Source organism: Eretmochelys imbricata, chromosome 8 (assembly GCF_965152235.1).
Source record: "Eretmochelys imbricata isolate rEreImb1 chromosome 8, rEreImb1.hap1, whole genome shotgun sequence".
Lineage (NCBI taxonomy): Eukaryota > Metazoa > Chordata > Testudines > Cheloniidae > Eretmochelys > Eretmochelys imbricata.
The window spans coordinates 97,702,631-97,725,222 of record NC_135579.1 but is presented as its reverse complement, the minus strand read 5'-3'; the positions used below and the strand labels follow the sequence as shown (position 1 = coordinate 97,725,222).

At 40.3% G+C, this 22,592-nt stretch overlaps 1 protein-coding gene across 1 annotated transcript in view; it reads left to right on the top strand.

Moving 5' to 3' along the window:
* ZFYVE9 (zinc finger FYVE-type containing 9) overlaps positions 1-22,592 on the top strand; it is a 91,596-nt gene that overhangs the window by 54,335 nt on the left and 14,669 nt on the right. Inside the window, exons 6-11 of the mRNA XM_077824548.1 lie at positions 5,755-5,931; positions 6,518-6,687; positions 7,327-7,450; positions 9,106-9,228; positions 10,260-10,415; positions 20,715-20,939. Coding sequence (XP_077680674.1) covers positions 5,755-5,931; positions 6,518-6,687; positions 7,327-7,450; positions 9,106-9,228; positions 10,260-10,415; positions 20,715-20,939 — 975 coding nt within the window. The remainder of the gene's footprint in view (positions 1-5,754; positions 5,932-6,517; positions 6,688-7,326; positions 7,451-9,105; positions 9,229-10,259; positions 10,416-20,714; positions 20,940-22,592) is intronic.

Here is a 22,592-nt window from a genome sequence, read left to right as displayed (position 1 = left end):
ATGGAGTTTCAGAAAGCCTTTGACAAGGTGCCACACCAAAAGCTCTTAAGCAAAGTAAGCATGGGATAAGATGGAAGATCCTCTCATCGATCAGTAACTGGTTAAAAGATAGGAAACAAAGGGTAGGAATAAAGGGTCACATTTCACAGCGGAGAAGGGTAAATAACTGGGTTTCCTAAGGATCTGTACTGGGACCAGTGCTGCTTAACATATTAATAAATGAGCTGGAAAAGGTGGGTAACAGTGAGGTTGCAAAGTTGGCAGACAATACAAAATTACTCAGGATAGTTAAGTCCAAAGCTGACTGTGAAGAGTTAAAAAGGGATCTCATAAAACTGAGAGACTGGGTAACAAAATTATAGATGAAATTCAGTGTTGATAAGTGCAAAGTAATGCAAATTGGAAAACATAATTCCAACTATACATACAAAATAATGGGGTCTAAATTAGCTGTTACCACTTGTAGCAGGGTGCTGTAAGGCCCTCTTGGCTCCTGCCCCTGCTGTGCTGACAGAGTCACTCGGAGACCCTGGGGTTCAGAAGCCACTGGTGCTGTTTGTTAAAGGTTTTGCTTCCACCACCTTTTCACCACATACAGCTTGGGTTCTAGTGTCTGCACCCAGGGGGGAAGAGCTATCGCTGTGCTTCCACTCCCTCGCTCCCACCCCCGGCTTCCTTCCTCCCAGCCTTTTATATTTCCCCAGGCTAATTGGACAGGCAGCTGTCTCCCATTCACCAATTAGGTGCAGGTTTTCTCTAGCCAGCTCCAATTTATTTCCATCCAGGAACAGTGTGACAGAGGGCTGAGTCAGCAGTTCTTGCCCAACACCCTGTCACACACGTCCGCCCCCCCCACTTCTCCAGCCACCAGGTTCGTCCATCCAAGTCCTCTTCGCCCCCCTACTGGGCGGGGCCATATGGGAAATCCTCCCTCATCTTTCTGGTGACCCACCGGGTTGGTCTTGTGGGGTTCAGCCACCCCCAACCCGCAGAAGCCACATAGCGTGGGGGGTAGACGCTCTCATAGCTCTGCTGCCACCCACAGTTCCTCTCACCATTCACACCCCCAGACGTGCCCCCCTTCCTTTCTCCCTTTGCCTCTGACAGGGGTTCACCCCTGACCTCCTTTCTCTCTTAGGCAGGGGTCCCAGTCAATGCCCACCACCACTGGGTACAGCAGGCCCTCTACTACCCAGACCCGTTTCCAGCAGAACCTGTCCTGGACTTCAAGGGGCACCTGGGCCATTGGGCACTGCGCCTCATCCCCATGGATGCTCTCCAAATTCACTTTGGCACCGGGAATCATAGAACTGGAAGGGACCTTGAGAGGTCATCTAGTCCAGTCCCCTGCACTCAAGGCAGGACTAAGTATTATCTAGACCATCCGTGACAGGTGTTTGTCCAACCTGCTCTTAAAAATCCCCAATAATGGAGATTCCACAACCTTCCTAGACAAATTATTCCAGTGCTTAACCACCCTGACAGTTAGGAAGTTTTTTCTAATGTCCAACCTAAACCTCCCTGGCTGCAATTTAAGCCCATTGCTTCTTGTCCTATCCTCAGAGGTTGAGAAGAACAATTTTTCTCCCTCCTTCTTGTAACAACCTTTTATGTACTTGAAAACTGTTATGTCCCCTCTCAGTCTTCTCTTCTGCAGACTAAACAAACCCATTTTTTTTAGTCTTCCTTCATAGGTCATGTTTTTCTAGACCTTTAATCTTTCTTGTTGCTCTTCTCTGGACTTTCTCCAATTTGTCCACATCTTTCCTGAAATGTGGCGCCCAGAACTGGACACAATACTCCAGTTGAGGCCTAATCAGCATGGAGAAGAGCAGAAGAATTACTTCTCGTGTCTTGCTTACGATACTCCTGCTAATACATCCCAGAATGATGTTTGCTTTTTTTGCAACAGCATTACACTGTTGACTCATATTTAGCTTGTGATCCACTATGACCCCCAGATCCCTTTCCGCAGTACTCCTTCCAAGGCAGTGATTTCCCATTTTGTATGTGTGCAACTGATTGTTCCTTCCTAAGTGGAGTACTTTGCATTTGTCCGTATTGAATTTCATTCTGTTTACTTCAGACCATTTCTCCAGTTTGTCCAGATCATTTTGAATTTTAATCCTATCCTCCAAAGCACTTGCAACCTCTCTCAGCTTGGTATCGCTCACAAGCTTTATAAGTATACTCTGTATGCCATTATCTAAATCATTGATGAAGATATTGAACAGAACTGGACCCAGAACCGATCCCTGCGGGACCCCATTCATTATGCCCTTCCAGCATGACTGTGAACCACTGATAACTACTGTCTGGGAACGATTTACCAACCTGTTATGCAGCCACTTTGTAGTAGCTCCATCTAGGTTGTATTTCCCTAGTTTGTTTATGAGAAGGTGATGCAAGACAGTATCAAAAGCCTTACTAAAGTCAAGATATACCACATCTAACGCTTCCCCCCATCCCCAAGGCTTGTTACCCTGTCAAAGAAAGCTATCAGGTTTGTTTGACATGATTTGTTCTTGACAAATCCATGCTGACTGTTAACTATCACCTTACTATCTTCTAGGTGTTTGCAAATTGAGTGCTTAATTATTTGCTCCATTATCTTTCCGGGTACAGAAGTTAAGCTGACTGCTTTGTAATTCCCCAGGGTTGTCCTTATTTCCCATTTTATAGATGGGCACTATATTTGCCCTTTTCTAGTCTTCTGGAATCTCTCCAGTCTTCCATGACTTTTCAAAGATAATCGCTATTGGCTCAGATACCTCAGAATCACCCATTGCGGCTTCACCAGCCCGCTCCTTACAAGAGAGCAGTCCGAGGCCGTATCCACCAGACCCCACTGGGGTCTCCTCCCCACCCTCACGGGAATAGTGGACAGTTTCCGCCCCTTCCCCTACCCTCCAGAGTTGGTCCACCCATAAAACTCTGCAAAGCCACATTCCATGTCCAGGGAGTCCCCCTTTTTATGTCCTGGTTGCCCACATTGCCAGCAGACGAGCGGCCTGGTCCCAGTGGGAGCTCCCCAGTTGTTCTCCTGTTTTTTCTCCAGACCCTTTCCAGTCGAGGGTTCCCTGGATTTTCTCCTGGTTTCTTCTTCCTTGTATGGGTGTCCCTCTTTCCTGGAGAAGTTTGCCTCCGCATACTCCTCTGACAGTTTTACCGCTGCCCCTACCGTATTGGGTTGGTGGTGTCTCACCCATACCCTTTGTTCTTGGGGAGGCCATGTAAAAACTGTTCTAGGATGAGCGCCTCCATGATCTCTCCCACTGTCTGGGTGTCAGGTCTCAGACATCGGGTGGCCCAGTCCATTAACTACTGGGTGAATGCCCGGGACTGCCCACCTTGCCGCCCGGAACCTCTGGAGGTACTTCTCGGCGGACAGTCCACCCGATCTAGGATGGCTGCCTTTACTGCGTCGTAGCTCCTGGCCTGTTCCTCACTCAGGGCCATATAGGCCACTTGGGCTTCGCCGGCCAGGTAGGGGGCCAGCCGCAGGGCCCAGGTTGTCTTCTCCCATCCTGCCCCACAGGTCACCCAATTAAATCGTTAGGTAGCAGGTTTAAAACCAACATAAGGAAGTACTTCACACGATGCAGTCAACCTGTGGAACTTGGTACCAAGAGATGTTGTGAAGCCCAAAAGTATAATTGGATTCAAAAAAGAATTACTGAAGATAATTTCCTGGAGGATAGGTCCAGCAATGGCTATTAGCCAAGATGGTCAGGGATGCAGCCTCCTGCTTTGGGTGTCCCTAAGCCTCTGACTGCCAGAAGCTGGGATAGAGGATGGATCAGTCGATAATTGCCCGGTTCTGTTCATTTCCTCTGAAGCATCTGGAACTGGCTCCTGTCAAAAGAAAGGATAGTGGGCTAGGTGGAACATTGGTCTGACCAAGTAGGGCTGTTCCTATGACAAAGGTGCTGAGAAATGTTACATTTTAGATAGAGACATTAATACATTTCAGAATGTACTGAACAAGAACAATGAAGTATGCATGATTTTGGCTAGAGACCGCTGGCTCCATTTGGCTGTGAGTAGGATTTGTTTTTGTTTTGGAGAAGTGAGGAACCTGAAAATATTTTAGTTGAAACCAAATGTTCTTGAAAAGAGGTATAACAAAATTGATCACGTTACAATGATTTCCTTTTAAAAGCTTTTCTGTCCTGTTGCCAGCACTGATACACATCAGTGGTAGACAATGGTGACACCACTACTTGTTTTATTTTAGGGAAAGCATTGCCTGCATAATAGCACGTATCTGCCTCTGGGCCAACTTGTCATCTGTGTTTCTGTCCATCTGCAGTGCTTTGTAATGATGTTTTCCTTTTGCTAGTCAATTGCCTGTCAGTTCATTTGACCAGATCTAATCTCACCTGATCCAATCAGTTTCCTTGCAGTTCCAGATTTTTGTAATTCAGAGCAGTGGGTTAGACATTCTTTGCACTTGTATAGATTATACTTTAGATGTAGTTATTTCACTTGGTTGCTGAATTGGATTTTCATTTCACTATTTTTTGTTCGATAGTGCTTATCCATAGACAGAGTATGTGCTTAATTACAGTTCTGGATACCATCTTTGTCTGAGAAGGTGTTTCTAGTTGATAGCTATTTCTGAACTGACACAGGCTGTCATGAAGTGAAGGAGAGAAGATTGAAACAAAACTGCTCTGGGTATCCCAAGAAGGGGATCCTAAGGATATCTGTTTCCTTTGTTTTAAGTCTCCCTCCTATATGTCCAGACTCTGTATTGACACTGAATTGCTTTTTCAAAATAGTTGAATCTGCCCTACCTTTCTCGTCAAATTGAAATGTCTTAAAGGGCTCAAAATCCTTTCACTGGCTCTGTATTGTGTTTGTAGGTTGATGCAAGAAAGAGCTATTTTTCTTTATGTCCTATTTGCTTTTCTGTAGTTAAAGATGTTCATATATATTTATTTGAAGATGCAGTGTGCTCTTCTGCATGTGTGAATCACATGATTATCTTGTACAGCTGCACACCTTTTTATGTGCTTTTGACAATATAGACAACCCAATAAATAGCTCAGTTGAGATCTAGTTCTGCAGTGTTCTCTGACTAAAAGAGAAGAGCTTGTTCTCTGACTAACGTTGACTTAAAAGTTGTGTGTGTTGTGTTTAAACTAAAAATCATGTGGGTTTTTTTGGGTTGAGTTCAAGTTCAGGCCATGCCTTCAAAAATTCACAGCACACAGTCTTCTTCATACCTTGAAAAATAAGGTGTTAATGTAGACTGGTTTATTCTGGATATAAAAAAATACAATGTACTGTACTCATTTGCAAAAGTAAATCTGTTGCGTTGGTGTTGTGTAACCTAGATTGTAAAATCTTCACGGTAAAGGGTGAGGCTTTTGTCTGTCTGTAGAGCACCGTGTGACTCTATGATATTGTATACATAAATATTGATTTTTCAGATCCTCTAAGGAGACAACAAAACGACGGACAAGGAACTAAGTGCCACTAACACCAAAATATATAGCTAACAATTTTGGAATACGCTTCCATGTGAGCTGAGGTTCTTATCACAAAACACCAATACTTTTTCTTCAATTTTGTTCTTTAATCACAATCTCTCTGTATAAGTCCTCTCTGTTTTTAACCAAAGTAAGAAGAGATTGGCCAGGGTAGGTGGAAAAGCCCAGAGCTATTGTAGCTGTGAATTTAACCATCATCATGGAGCGTTGTGTACTTAGATGTATATTCACATTTCTTGTTTTCTGTTTGCTTTAGCTCAAGCCTGGGAGAACATGATGAGTGCCTCAAGCCAGAGTCCTAACCCTAACAATCCTGCTGAATACTGTTCTACTATCCCTCCCTTGCAGCAAGCTCAGGCCTCAGGAGCCCTGAGCTCTCCACCTCCCACTGTGATGGTACCTGTGGGAGTTTTAAAGCACCCTGGAGCAGAAAGTAAGAAAACGCTTTCATTCTTTCTTTTAAACAAGCTTTGATTAAATGTTAATGTGAATCCCTGGTAACACACCCCTTTCAAACCTTGCAGCTAAGGACACTTGTCATGTTGTGGGTGGGATCAAAGGGAAGGAGAAATGCAGACAGGAAATATATGTACAAATGTAATTTCCAAACACATGGAGATGATTGTTCCTAATCATGCTGGCAGATATTTCTCTAAAGTACTCAGTGTGTAGGAATTATATCCGAGAGCCCTATATATGCAATAAAGTTTTTTTTTCTTGTACTGATTAAGTAGATATGTCTTATTTTCTTAGTCTAGGGAATCTTGCAGAGATACCATCTTATCACTTGTTCCTCCCATCTCTACTGGGTAATATAGTACTATCACCCACTGACCCTGGTGCCCTTCTGCCACCGTTTGAATTTGTATTTAATATTTGCCTAATAATGTTAATATGGATTTGTCATATCCCTGCTATCATTGCTACTTTTTACATTAGAACTAAACACCTTCACTTTTCTTGAGCGAAGCTTCCAGTTCATGTTGCTGCAAGATTTTGAGCTTTGTTTTTCTCTCTAGTGGCTCAACCCAGAGAACAAAGACGTGTTTGGTTTGCTGATGGGATATTACCTAATGGAGAAGTTGCTGATGCAGCAAAATTGACGGTGGCTGGGACAACTCCTGTAGGCACCCTAGCAGTGTCACATGATCCAGCCAAGCCTGTGACCAACAGCACTCTATCAGCAGAGGTGAGGAAACATTGTGCTGTTTGTTGTTTAGAACAGCATGGTCACATTGTCCTGGATGGTACATTCAGTTCTATGGCAATTTAAGTGAGACTGATATGTGAAGTCTGTTGATTTTAAGATTCTCTTTTAGTAATATGTATGGCTTATGTCCAGGCTGATTTTGAGGTTTGCAGAGTCCTGAAGCTGGCTATATATTTTGGAATGAGCCATTGAATTGCATATGCCATTATGCAGTAGCATTTTAGAGCTCTAATCCAGTATCAGGCCAGTACTATTCAAGGAGTTTTCCAAGCTTTGGGTATATGGCCTGTCTGTATGCATAAAGGGCAGGGCTTAAATTCAGCTGGAGCTGTCCAGAATGGCGCTCCGGTAAATATTTTCAAAATCGTGGGCAGAAGCTTGGTGTAACCGTAGCTGGTTTGTTTCTGTTTTGTTTGTACACGTGTTTATAGAGAGAGGAGGTGCTGGGTCTGTCTTAGTCTGTGTCAATGTCATGTACCAAGGGTTAACTTATATCACTCTATAGAATTATCAGAGGTATATCTCTTCCACCTACATCTAGCAATCTAAGGGTGAAGTCTACCCAGCTCTTGCTTTTTTTAGAAAATGTTGTCCTTTCTTATTGTTTCCTTTTTGTAGACTGATAACACTTCTGGATTCTCGGGAAGTATAACTCAGGTTGGCAGTCCAGTTGGCAGTGCGATGAACCTGATCCCTGAAGATGGTCTTCCTCCAATTCTGATCTCCACTGGAGTAAAAGGAGGTGAGAGCAGTAGGGGTAAATGGACACTTATTTTTGGCATTCACTGGTGACAGTTTAACAATTCAGGCTGCCACATATAGATAGAAAGTGGAATCCTGGATATAGCCTAAAGATATTAACGATGAATACTAATGTGTAGTTAACTGACTTGGCCGTAGATAGTGTTTACAAGCACCTGTAGAAAATATTGTTCAGACAATGAAATTACTATTAAAAGTAAAATACAAAGCAAAAAAGAAAATTTAAATTGAGCCCAGAAGTATGTGCTAATTTCCTCATTAATCAGGCTATGGGGAACATTCAACACAGAGATACATTTTAATTAGTCATATAAATATTCATGTTTCCACTCTGTGAAATTTTCTTGGAACTTCTGTTTGGTTTGAAGGTATCCGAAAATGCATAATTCAATGACATCATAAATACCATTGGTTGTGATGAGACTTCTCATACTTGTGAGTATCTTAAGTGAACCAGGAAGTTCTTAGGAGAGCGTTAGCATTTATTAGAGGCCTTAGCTCAATTTTCACTTTTTGGTAGTTCCCCTTTAAAATTTGTGGTTAGTTCAGCATATTTCTAATTAAACGGTAAGTAACTTTATCTCGGATATTGTTAAAAAATAAGCATACTTTCATTTTCAAAACCAGTCTGCCCCAATCTGTATTAGCTATTCGTGAAGCTGCCTAATTATTGAACCTCTGTAACAGAGAGAAACTAGTAACCTAGCTTTACTTAATTAAATTGCAGTATACTTTTCAGCACGCAAGCCAAATCTCACAAGCCCAACAATTTTACATGGATATCTTCAGTAAATCATACTTTGTGTGTGCTTGAATTAATTCGAATGTCATTGTACCTGGTTTGACTTACAACATTTTAACTACCAAGTGGACATTTAAATCACATTTACAAATATTTAAAATATACTTTTCACATTAGTAAGGTGAACTTTCTCTCTAGATGTTTATAGGTGGCAGGATAACAAACACCCTTCCAAATTTCCCTTATGTCTTTATAATGACACATTGGCAGGAGCACAGATTACTTCACCAGTTTGGGTCTTTATATTTAAACACTCCATTCATATGGATCTAATCAAAGAAAGTATCTATACTTTGAGTATCTTACTGAATACATTTGAGACGCAGGATTCGAACCTTCTGTCCAGTTTCTTGTATGCTTTTGTGAAATGTGGTTTCACATGATGCTCCTTCCTATGCGGTTGTACTGTAGGCTGTTGCACTTAGATTATAAATTCCGTGACTGAAGCTCCTAGGTGCTACCACAATAGAAATACTAAGTGTTAACTTTTTTTTTTAAGCATTTTACATTGTAGTCTACACTAACACGTGTTTCTAAAAGGAAGTCAAAGGTTTGATTTTTCAAGTTGCTACTGCTAATGATACAAATTAGTTGATAAAAATTAAGGCTGGAATTTTCAAAGGGGCCTGTGGGAGTCAGGTGCCCAAATCATTGAAATTTGAAAATCCCTGCCCAACAAGTATCAGAACAAAATACATTTTTAAATGTCAGGTAAAATGTAAGTGAATCAAAGTGTATACATTAGAGTGATGTCATTGCTTCGCTGATTACATTGCTGGGTAGATTACTGTCCAAATAAACAAATGACTTCATGATGCGTTTCTTTCTTATAGACTATGCTGTAGAAGAAAGACCATCTCAGATCTCTGTGATGCAGCAGCTGGAAGATGGCAGCCCTGACCCTCTTGTGTTTGTTTTAAATGCAAATTTGCTGTCCATGGTTAAAATTGTGAATTGTAAGTTATTCTTTATTGAATAAGAGGGGGGCAAAAAGATTGTATACATACTCCTGGTTGAAAACATTTGATATTTACTACCCACAATCTGTGAATTGCTGCATGGAAGGAAAATGTACTATATTTTTATTCCTATTAAATTATAAAACGCACCTATCCCATGCTCTAGGTTGGATTAGTCCAGTTTGTATTTTTGTATAAAATTATCTGTACGTGCGCCTGGAGCATCCTACATACTCATCCAACCCAGCAGGGCTCACTTTTATTCACCAATCCTCCCCTAATTTTTAATCCACTTGAACCCGTCTCAAATCCTGGGAAAACAGATAAATCTTTCAGTGATGCTCTGAAAACCAGCAGGACTGTGGCTCTGTCAGACCAAGGGGTGAAGTGAGATCCCCAGTCAGACAGTCCTCGCTGAAAACCACCCGGCCTCTCAGGTCATCTTGTCTACATTCTGGAGGGGGTATGAGTGGGGAGGCTTTTAGTTCAAGTGCCTCAGTTGGTCTCCACTTTTATTTCAAAATAAAAAGCAGGACACTTTTGTAGCAACACATTTTTAGGGTCTCAAAATGCTCATACAAAAGATAAAAAATGCACTTTTAAAAATGTGCCCTGGTTTTGCTACTCTCTGCATCTGACACAACAGCAACATGTTGGTCTTTCTTGGAACATGTCCTACATCCCCCATTCCCAAACCTCGAAGCGGTGTAGTGGCCCAGTGGACCATGCTATGCACCATCCGATTAGCCACCCCCCTGATTCCTCTACCCTCATCCACATTCCACCCCTATTTTGGAATGCAGACACCCAGTGTGTTGATCTGCTCTATTGTGTTCAGGCATGTTTGTGTGCAAGATTTGGGTCCTAGAGCCTTAGGTATCTGAGTAGCAAGTGCCAGAGTTATGCAATGTTAGAGTAATTGATTTTTTTAAAATATGCTGTCTTCTTATAGTGAAGTTTGGGCATGGCAACAGATGTTGAGTGGAAATCTACTTTTTCCAGCCTGAGTCATGTTTTCCTCTCTGCAGATGTGAACAGAAAGTGCTGGTGTTTCACTACAAAGGGAATGCATGCAGTGGGGCAGTCGGAGATAGTGATTCTCCTGCAGTGTTTACCTGATGAGAAGTGTTTGCCGAAGGATATCTTTAATCATTTTGTACAACTTTATCGGGACGCCTTGGCAGGTGGGAATGATTTCTATTTGAAATCTGTAGTAGGTAACTTCAATAAATAAAATGAATGGACTAGAGAATTGCTTTGATAAAATTGAGAATTTATTTTTATTTAAAAGTAGAAAACTTAGTGATCAAATTTGGTAGTGGTCTGAGTTCACTTCAGTTATTAGTATTCAGTATTAGTATGATATTCACTAAGGTAAATGGGAGTGCAGTAAACAAAACAATATATCTAAGCTCTAATTGGAGAAGAGGGTAGCATTACAGTAGCAACAATTATATTGAAGGGGAAGCGCTTTCCTTCTAAGCCCCTTTTGCCAGCTGTCTGTAATTTTCAGAAAATTGTACTTGGATAGAATTTTTTCTTGCATTTTTCAGCTCAAAGGTGACTCTCTAAGGTAAAATTCTTTTTAGCCCTTACTAAGTTCTGAAAGTGTGAAAGTGTCTAGGGGAGGGCAGGGGAAATGCTTCTGGGCCATGCATGCACACATGAGAGGGGGTAAGGTGAATAAAGGCCCATCATATGCTATTATAGCATTAGGGCTTGAGAAGTCTCCATAAAATAGCTCTGCAGTCTGTAAAGAGGGATTCTACTGTGCATTTGTCCAGTGCCTGGTCTGGTATGCCAGGTGGTGTCCTCAGAATTTGGGCAAGGGTTACATAAATTTGAAGTTGGTAGCTCTAGTTTTTACAGTACCTAGCACAGTGGGCTCCAAACTGGAGCTCTTGGGCACTGCAGTAATACACATAATAAATAATATAATAATTTCACTTTGCAGTCAGAATTTTTTAACACATGGAAATAAAATGCAAGAACTCGTTAATGAAGCATTGTAGTTATGGTAAATGTACTAAAATTATCAATATTATGATTTCCTATAGTAATTGTAAGTTGGCCACATTACAGCCTAAAAAATGAGTTCATAAAGTAATGTTATGTATATATGTAAGGCATGGATGAACTACAGTTGCTGTAGGAATCATACCAGAATTTCCTGTCTTTGATAGGTATAGAATCCCAACCATGAAGTTGTATTAACATATTTTTTTGTACCTAATTTAGATATTACTGGGCAAACGGGCTGTCACTTTAACAATTGCCAGTCATAAGAATCCAAAAAGCGTTAGTTATAAAGAAAAAAATGATGGTATAAAATATCCAGATATGTTAATTTATTTTGTACTCCAGATTAGTCCTCTAGAGGAGAAATCGTATTGCACACAGGGATTTATATTAAAAATTCATATACATGTACAGATCATCTATTGCACGTTCTGCACAAAGTATTGTGAATAATCATCCAACCAAAGCTCTCTTTGAATGATCGATTGAATCCAATTGTTAAGTGAGATAATGAAAAAGAGGTCTCAAAATATTTGTCTTTGTTAAACAAAGGCCAGCTTGTCCAGTGAAGGTGCTTGATACAAAATGTACCATTGTCACATGGCCTCACTGGTTTCAGATATGGTGGGAATAAATAATTTCCAAATCTGACTTAGCCAACAACACAGAGTCGTTGTTGTCTTTTATGATGGTGTGTATATTGCAGTGCTGTGGTGTACAATTACACTAGGGAGATACATAATTCATAACTTCTACCTAATGTATTCTGAGTCCTATTTTTAACACTCTGCTGGTAGTAATTTGATGTACTACCTTGCAGTGCTAAGAGAGAGGTAGTGCTTGCTGTTTTACAATTTTTAATCAGAAATCAAACTCCCGCACTTAGAGTTCCCAGTTTTTGAGGTAGTTTTGAAAATACATAGTGCTATATTTCAGACCTGTAGTAGAAACAAATTGTATCTTGAGTAGTTGTATGATTTAAAAATGATTCTCACTCAGGCTTTCATAAATCATGGCATGCAGGATAAATTGCCACAGCAGCATATTATGCATTCTTTACATATCCATCCTTTCCTCTCCCAAAGTCATGTACCTATGAGAGAAATAAAATATGCACACATAAATATAGGATTCTTGCAGACTTGACTTTCCTCTGTCTGCTTTCCTCTCTATTCACCAAGAGGAAAAAAAAGTGAGGTGCCATGAGAATTTCTCATGTGACTGTAAATTCTTGGGTGTTGTTAACAAGCATGCTGGTTATTACAGACATGTCCAAGCTTCCAATTTTGCCCATTTTATCAGAGGTGCTGCACCCCTGATGTTTATCAGTCTGTGAGAGTGGATTTGCAGTGAATGAGAATTTATTATAGAAATTAGAGACTGCTTGAAAACCTGCTTAGCAATTTTTATTTCTTGATTATAATATATGTATTTGAATTGGTGTTGCAGCCAGGGAACAGAAGTATTTTTTTGTTTTTTGAAGAAAGTTTGCTGCAGAAGATAAATAGGGAGGAGTGTAACCATACTGGTTATCAATAAAGTGTCTTGAACAGCTAGGATACAGAAATTGGTTTCTTAGTTTTTGTCACTGAAAATATGTGATAATTATTTTTGCTAGATTTCGGTAAGTAACGAGATGTGCATGCACCTTTGGTGAATTTTCAGGAAACAAAATTAAATATATGTGCTTGCTCTTCCATCTCAGTTCTTCACTTTTCAACTCCACCTTTATGGAAGTAAAAATCTTAAGTGTTGTTTTTATATATATATATATAGGTAAAGTTGCATAAAACCATATCTAGTGCAGTGTTCATGCTAGTTTGAATTTTCTGCTTTGAAACTGCAATGATTTTCTTCATAAAGCATGTCAATTCACTGTCAAGCTGGGGTCTGTTAGGTGTATAAAGAGTTTTTAATTGCAAAACTGCAGATATTTTGAAGAAAAGATACGGGGTTTCAGTATGGATTGCATCCGTAGAAAATATATTTTAAAATGCAGGGCTCTTACACTTGGTTTAATTGCTGTTCCAGCCTCTCCTCCCCATCATTTTGTTTCCCCTCTGGCCCCTAAAGGCTTTGTTTGTTGTCAAGCTCCCTGCTGAATTGTTGCTTTTCTTGTTTTGAAATGGTAGGCTAATGCTTTTCTGTTGTAGTAGTAATCCCATGATGATGTCTTTGTGTTGGCTATAAGCCCAGCAGGAAGTCCAGCAAGTTGAGAAACGAGAACTTTGTCCATGTCAATGGCTTCTTTGAAGCAGTCAGACATGCTAATTGAAAGCTGCTCGATACGCCTTAGTACACTAGCTTATCTTTTGATGGAATATAGTAAGTACTTGCATTTTAATATTGACTAATGTAAATCTGGCAACAGGTGATTTAGTTCCACTGCCTAAACACATTATAGGTTTGCGTAAGGTTTTGTTTAATTTTTATTACATTTTTCATTAAACGAGCATGCAGCGTTAAGAGGAGCAACATAGAAGCCAAATACAAAGTTCATATAAAAAGATGCACATGTAAAACCTGGATAAAGGAGAGAGGTTTCATAGACCTTCACTTCCTGAGTGTAATGCACAGAGATGAATGCAAAACATACATTACTTAGGCAAAGAGACAAAACCTAGGGAAGATGGTCGTACCATGGCATGGAGAAAAGATGAGAAAATTGTGAATTGGTCACTGAAACCTACTTTTACCAACCTTAACCAAGGACAGTAGTAGGTGGTAAAGCATCAGTGCTTCCAGACCACATCACTACTTCATCCTGAATTAGTTGCTGTTATCCCATGTGATTAGCCTAAGTATGTCTCAGTAAAGGGCTGCCAGGCACAGAAAAAATCTAGTGTGTTCAGCTTTATATTTGTTTTCTCAAACTTGGCATCTTCTAAAGCATGTTGCACCAAAGTGTTAGATATATGGTTCTCCTGTGTATGTATTTGGCCCTCACTGCCATGCTCTCTGGTTTGTCTCTCACTTTTCCAAGAAGAGAGAGTGAAATTTTTTGTAGAAATTCAGATGGCCTGGTTTCCCCCAAGTATTATTGATTCAGTTCTATTGCTGCAGGATTAGGTTGCACAACTTTCCACCTTTACGGAATGGCATTTAATCTTAGGCAGTCCTTGATGGTGATTACTGTTCATGATGAAATGAGGGATGAGTGTGCAATGAAGGCAGCTCCCACTCCACTTAATTGCATATTAACATATTTAGAAATGATGCTGGGACCAATTCTCTGACATGGAATTCATCAAATTATATATATCAAAGGGGTAGCCGTGTTAGTAGTTATCCACAAAAACAATGAGTCCAGTGGCACCTTAAAGACTAACAGATTTATTTGGGCATAAGCTTTTGTGGGTAAAAAACCCCACTTATTCTTACCCATGAAAGTTTATGCCCAAATAAATCTGTTAGTCTTTAAAGTGCCACTGGACTCCTCATCAAATGATATGGAAATCATCAAGAATTTTAATAAGCTCCACCCATATGGTTTAACTGAGCACTGAGCAGGGACGTCTTATTTTGTATGTTATAAGGATAAGGGTACATGAGAATATACTGGCACCTAAAAATCTGTTTGTAAATAACAAGGTAGAGAACTCGAGTTAGAAGCCGATCTGTCCTCAGTTAAAATATGGAAATAGCTGAAACTGGAAAGTTGTTTAAAGCAAGGAATGAAGAAACATTGTGGTCCTTTCCCTCCCCTTTCCTGGTATGAACTAATTTAACTGATGAGGTCAAAAAGTATTATCTAATAAATATACAAAATGTTTTGCTCATTAAGCGAAGAAGTCCCAGTGAAGGACTAAAGACAGTCAGGGAATAGGCCTTCAGGAGGAAAGTGACACCAATGGACTGGCGTGTGATGATTTTTTTTTTAAAAAGAAATCTATAGAGCTGCTTGGGATTTAAGGTCAAGGGTAATCCAGTATAACAGAGTACTTAGTTGGTATTGAACTTCTGCAAAGCTGCTTTAGATGCATCATGCACACCTATGGCAATGTATAAATAAGATTAATCTCATTACATCACATGTATGCGGCAGCTACTAGCAAAGGCACCTTTCTCTGTATTTTGGAACTACTCTAGGTTTCTTTCTTTTTACAAGGAAGTTATAACATAGGCTACGTTAAATTATATGCTTTTGAGAAGGATAGCATAGCTGAGGTTCCTTTATTTAGAATTGCATTTTGTCTAGAAGCTTCTGAAATAACTAAGTGTTGTGTGCAGAGTAAATAATAGGATCTGGCTGTGGTTTATGGTAGCAGGGTATTGGATGATTGAGTTGCAGTTTCCACTCTTGCTGGGTTTATAACCTGACTTTCAATTTGGGTTGGGATGAAAATTGTCCTGTAGGCAGCCAAAGTATGCATCCCTCGAGCTGTCACCTTCAGAAGGCTGGTGCCTTTCACTTCTGGTTCAATACTTGGCTTTAGTCACAATTGGAAATGTTTGGTCTCTTCATCATCTCTGTTGGACAGTAGTCCATGTCACAGAACTGTAGAATAGTATATAGCTTTATTTTCCTATTGTCTTTTGGTACAAACAGTACATGAGAGAGATGTATAGAATTAAATAGTTACACTTAAAGTAATTCAAAGACTCATATATTTTAAGGCTAGAAGATACTATTATGATGATGTAATCTGACTGAAGAACTTCACCCATAATTTTTGCATTGGGCTCATAACATCTATTTGAATAATAGTAGAGGAGAAGAGATGTTTTCCGTGATTTGGAAATGGGCAGAGAGCCAAGACAGATACTAGAAAGCTGTTTCAGAGGAAAGAGAGAACTCTTTCATGGGCATTTTTTTTTCATAATTTTCATTCACTATTTAAACCTGGCACCTAAACGCATGATTGGTGCACTAGAGCCCCCATCTGCTGCTTCCTTTGTTCCTTCTGGTGCAGTGAATCAACAGACAGAGAGAGGAGAGGGAGGGCGTGGGGTCCATTGGAGTGTCTGCCCCTTCTATTTATAGTCCTATCATCTAAGAGGCATTTCCAGTAGGGAGCATGGCGCCTGGGATACTGTGTGGACAGGAACCCCATGCTGCTGCTTTGCTAAAAATGTAGATTTTCTACCCATGCCCCTTTTCCTGCCAGCGAATAGCTACTTAGCAGGTAATGGTCCATTGACCTTGTTTACACCTGGCTGAGGCATAAGCCTGCGCCTTTGTCTCTGAAGAACTGGTTTGGCCACTCCCCAGACTTGGAAGATGTTTATGGCCTTGTCTACACTAGTGGGGTAAATCAAACTAAGTTACGCTACTCCAGCTATGTGAATAACATAACTGGAGTCAACGTAGCTTAGGTCGACATACCCTGGTGTCTTCACTGCACTGCGTCAACAGGAGACGCTCTCCCGTCAACTTACCTTACTCTTCTTGGGGAGCTGGAGTACTAGAGTCGACCGGAGAGTGCCCTGCCGTTGATTTAGCGGGTCTTCACTAAACCTGCTAAATTGACACCTGCTGCATTGATTGCAGCAGTGTCTCCCTGGTAGTGAAGACAAGCCCTTAGTAACACCATACAGTGGAATCGTATAAGTTTACATACATTATTGCTACACATATTTTATCAGGACAATAATGATCAGCACATTTTGAGTTTTCAAATGATACCTCACAAGGCATACTTTGTATAAAGATTATTACAATAGTGTGCAAGGGGTAAATACAGGGGTACAGTTTGTCACAATATGCTTAACTGGTTAGAGTGTTTTTCCTTTTTAACCTTTGAGAGTTCTTTTTTAAATGGGGTGAAAGTTTCTAGACGATAGAATTTGCAGTAATTTCACAATGTAGATTTCTAACACATCCGTGTGCGTAAAACTCAAATTTAACTTGAAGACATGATCCTACTGAGTGACTCCTGTGAGATGCTGTGCGCCTTCAACTTGCATTGGGGAAATGAGTGCTCAGCACCTTGCAGGATTAGGACCAGTGTTAAAAAAGAGAGCCAGTAAAGCAACATTAATAACAATGTTCACAGTTTCTGAATTTTGGTCCAAAAAAGGTTAAATCACACTGAAAAAAGCAAGAGTTGCATTGAAGGTGGGTTTGCCTTTCTGCTTTCCCCCTCCAGAATTCCAAATGGATCGGTACAGGGATATACCAAGGACTGAACACTTTTTGCTTGTTCATAAGTCCTATCCTTTGGAAACATTGCCATTTCAGAATCAGCCGCAACAGATTGACATTTCCTATGCAAAGAGTTAGGATTCCTGTACTTAGCTGCAGGAGGCAGTGAGATGAGGCTTCTGTTTACAGACATGCCCTACTAATAAGCTGTAAGCCCAAACTCCTAGGGACCTATAGAAAAAGGAACATACGATGATTGTGCTGGCCTGGGAGAGCTGCAGAGACAGTGCCCTTGGTCCATGAGGGCAAGAGAGGAACATCTTGTGTCGCCCTCAGGTGAGACTCTTGGAGCAGAACCATGTCCAGCCCTGACTTCAGAGAGAATCAGTGTGACTTGGAGCCTTCGGAAGTGAGTTGATCCAGGGACTTCCTCCAAACTACTGTTGGTTAACCCTTCCTTTGCCAGATAAAATTGTAGTAGCATTATGTATTTTTCACGCACTGTAATTTGTAGTTATTTGAAAATGGCTTTAGGCTGTTTCATAACAAAATCAAGAAGCCTTGTAACTGGCTGCCACATCTACCGTTCTGAGTGTCGATATAGCTACTTCGATGTGACTGAGATTTTACTAACTTAAGACCCAGTGTTCCTCTCAACTGTGTGGCATGGAGCAAAGCATTAGTAACTGCTTTAAAATGAACATGAATGTTGCCTTAAATTAACAGTAGTCAATGAGGGGACTGTGGGCTTCAGAGGCACGGACAGCTGTAGCAGAAGTGTGGAGACCGAGATCAATGCCTGCACAGCGATCTCGCGTAGCAGACCCGCTGACACTTGTGGAGGAAATTCAGCAGCAACTACTATTTTTTAGAGGGCAGTTAACTTCCCCTTGACACTCTCTCTGTTCCTCTCTCAGAAGGGAGGGAATGTACACATGTAGGACAGCCAGCAGGAACACACTTATCAAGTCGGCCATGCTACTGGAATAAAGAAAGCCCTGGAATAGTTGCAGAAGAGCTGGCCTTCGGCATGGATGCCTCCAGACCTGTGGTTCTCAACCTGTGGGCCGCTTGTGGACCAATCAGCACACAGCTGCGGCCCATGTGACATCCTCAAGGCCATTCGGGTACTATATATATATTGTGTGGATGTGACCCACATAACATACAGAGAGCTGCATATTCAGCCCACAATGGTAAATAGGTTGAGAACCACTGCTCCAGATCGAAGAGATTGGTGCCAAGATTCCTCTTGGGTCTCCAGAGATGGCATGAAGGCCAGACCACAATCCCCTCCATGAAGTGTGATCTCCCCTCCCTAAGAGCAGCATGTGTTGCCTTTGTAAATCCTAAATTAATAAAACACGAATTCTGACATTCAGTAAGGATGAGAAATGTTACCAGATGTCTCCATACATTATTTAAACCTTGTTGTGCCCTTCAATAAAGGGAAGCACATTAGTGTATTTTGTGTACACGAGCTGTGTGTGTTATTACTTGATGTTTTAATCAAAGCTTTGTTTAAATGTTGCATAGCTAGTTATATTCTTACAACAGAAAGGCCAAGGATTAAATGAGCCAGGGAGACTGAACTTCTCTCCCCTCAGGTGGTGGTCACCCCAGTCAATGGAGTTGAAGTACATGTGGAAACATTTCCTTGTGCTTTCACAATCCTTGCTGTACCTATTTTGTAGATAGAGGTCAGTCTCAAGGCCTGCCAGCACCTTTCATCAACACTTGCATCCACTTACTCTCTGTTTAAAAAAGGGGGAAAGAATTTTGTGTTTTCCAAAATGAATGATCAGGATGCATCTCTTGATTGGTGGATAGTAATAACATTTTGTTAAATGTTTCCTTAATTATCTAATCAACTTTAGTTCATAAAACGATTCCGTCAGTAAAATTTTTGCTTATTAGGATCAAAGAATAGAATTTTGATTTAGAATTAGTGATATTTCTCCTGTATCCATCTCAGCTGCAATTTACATAAACTAAACACTCTTATGTAATTCTTCAACTGACCCAGATCTTCAGAATGTTTATGCGGGTACTGTATCCGTTTGTGTAAAATTAAAAAAAACAGACGTTACTGATTTGGCCAAATGTATTTGTGCTGTTTTGCCACAAAACTCTCTTCCTTTTTCAAGTAGCAGCATCTGTGGACCTGATTCATTAAACAAACGTGTCCAGTTTCTGCATTGGAGATTCCATGTAAGGTCATGAAAGAACTGAAAACAGATTTTCTGTTAGGGGTTTTCATAGCCTTAGGCACCGTGGAAGCCAAACTTTCAGTGGATCCTTAATCTCAGTGTAATACACCTCTTGAATTGCACATGAATAACAAAATTGAAAGCAAGCTCCATTCATACTTGAGGTGCATATCAAAGTAACTGTCTTTTTCTCTAAGTATGACTCGATAGCATAGTAAACATGTAATCTATCCCCTGATGTGCATGTAAAAATTGAGGTGCCTATGTAGCTGTGTGCACAATCCCTGATTTACACACATGCATGGACCTAAATCAGGCAAATACCAAAATGAATGTATGCTCTTTTGTGTATGTGCTCCTACAAATCTGGCCTCATAAACGTTTCAAGACTCATGGTTGCACATGTCACAAGTGGATATTAAGTGGAGCAGAATTGCTTTTATTTTTCTAAGACCCCATCTACACTAGAAAATTAGGTTGATTTAACTACATCGGTCAGCAGTGTGAAAAATCCACACCCCTTAGTGGCATAGTTAAACAGACGTGAATCCCTATCTAGACAGCGCTAGGTCTACAGAAGAATTCTTCTGGCGGCCTACTTACTGCCTCTTGGGGAGGTGGATTACCTACGCTGAAGGGAGAATCCATCCTGTTGGCTTAGATAGTGAAGTGCTGCAGCTGCGCCACTCTAGCATTTTAAGTGTAGACAAGCCCTATGTTTTTAAGCTTTAAGACCTAGTTATATCACATTGACCTCTAAGATGCTTGGGAAACCCAAAATGAGGGACACCACTGATGCAGCAGAGCACAAAGCTTGACATGATGTGGGAATCGCTTATTGAATGTGTAAAACTTTTCTAAACTTGGTTTCAAGGATTGGTATAATTTGCAATGGTTGAACAAATCTATTGCCTACCCAATATTTTTGGATGCATCTGTAGTCTGGGGTGGAAATTCCAGCACAGAGATACTGTAGAATAAGGGGTAACTTGAATGTTCTTGGGTAGCAGGTATTTTCATTCTGTAATGTGACTAATGGGAGTTAACTAAGGATGTAATTCCAGGAAGAAAAGTGTGTGTTTAATCTTATTTTTCTCTTTTAAAACAAGTTAGTGAATTTTTTGGTGCAGACTTTAGGGCAGTAAAATAATGAACTTCATGGTTCCTAGGTAATGTCGTGGGCAGCTTGGGACACTCCTTTTTCAGCCAGAGTTTTCTTGGCAGTAAGGAACATGGTGGATTTTTATATGTGACATCTACATATCAGTCACTGCAGGACCTGGTGCTCCCAACTCCGCCCTACTTGTTTGGTATTCTCGTTCAGAAATGGGAGACTCCCTGGGCTAAAGTGTTCCCCATCCGACTGATGCTGAGACTTGGAGCTGAATACAGACGTAAGTAGCCTGTGTTCTCTTAACTCTAGTGACCTGTGTCTGTGTTTGGGTGACATTGCTGAGTGCTGTGGTTATGTACATCAGATATACAGGAATAGTGATTGTGGGGAATGTGCCCCACTAACCACAACCCCAGTGATTGTGCCTGTAGATAGATACTTTACTAAGTCAGTCATATGACCTAAAACTTTTTAGCTACAATTAAAACTATTAACCAGCTAACAATTAACTGAGGTCCTGGTAACACAACCTGTGACCTAAAATAGAAGAACAGTACATGGTAAGTCTGAGGCAGTTGTTCTATTTAGGGCAAAAAGCTGCTTTTGATACTGTGAAATTCATTACATGCTTAGTGAAATGGAGGCTGCTCTTTAGTTTTTAGGTTTCTCAACTATGCTAATCTAAAAAATGGTAATATATATGCAGGTGAAACTAACTTACAGTACTTTATAAAAAGGCAGTACCAGCTGATGACAGCAGGCTACAGAGAGTTCTTTAGTTGGACAAAGTCTAAAACTGGCATAAAATATTCCCAGAATGGCACTGTCCATATTTGGGTCTAAAAGAAGTCATGTTAACTCCTAATTGGCTACCGGAAAAGCTAAGGGCTTTCTGCACTATTCGTCTGCTGCCTGGTTGGTAGGTCAGTTTAAAGCTGACTTGCTGTGAAAAATACGTTTTAGATTCTTCTTTGTGCACCAGCACTGTAACTTCCCATAGCATTAGTAAAATATATTTCACAGGCTTGCCAAACAATGATATTAAAATTTAAGTTGGTGTCACTGAGAGTCAAAAAACATCCACTGGAAATTTTCACAGGCTTTGTAGATCAAACTTTTCTTATCACATAAAAATTAGGACTGTATCGCGATTAATTGCACTGTTAAATAATAATAGAATACCATTTATTTAAATATTTTGGATGTTTTCTACATTTTCCAATATATTGATTTCAATTACCACACAGAATACAAAGTGTACAGTGCTCACTTTATATTTATTTTTTATTACAAATATTTACACTGTAAAAAACTAAAAATAGTGTTTTTCAATTCACCTAATACAAGTACTGTAGCACAATCTCTTTATCATGAAAGTTGAACTTACAAATGTAGAATTATGTAAAAAAAATAAAACCTCATTCAAAAACAAAACAATGTAAATCTTTAGAGCCGACAAGTCCACTCAGTCCTACTTGTTCAGCCAACTGCTAAGACAAACAAGTTTGTTTACAGAAATGCTGCCCACTTCTTGTTTACAATGTCACCTGAAAGTGAGAACAGGCATTTGCATGGCACTGTTGTAGCCTACATCGCAAGATATTTACATGCCCGATGCGCCAAAGATTCATATGTCCCTTCATGCTTCAACCATCATTCCAGAGGACATGCGTCCATGCTGTTGAGGAGTTTTGCTCAATAACAGTCCAAAGCAGTGCGGCTTGACATATGTTCATTTTCATCATCTGAGTCAGATGCCACCAGCAAAACGATGATTTTCTTTTTTGATGGTTCGTATTCTGTAGTTTCTGCATTGGGTGTTGCTCTTTTAAGACTTCTGAAAGCTTGTTCCACACCTCGTCCCTCTCAGATTTTGGAAGGCACTTCAGATGCTTAAACCTTGTGTTGAGTGCTGTAACTATCTTTACAAATC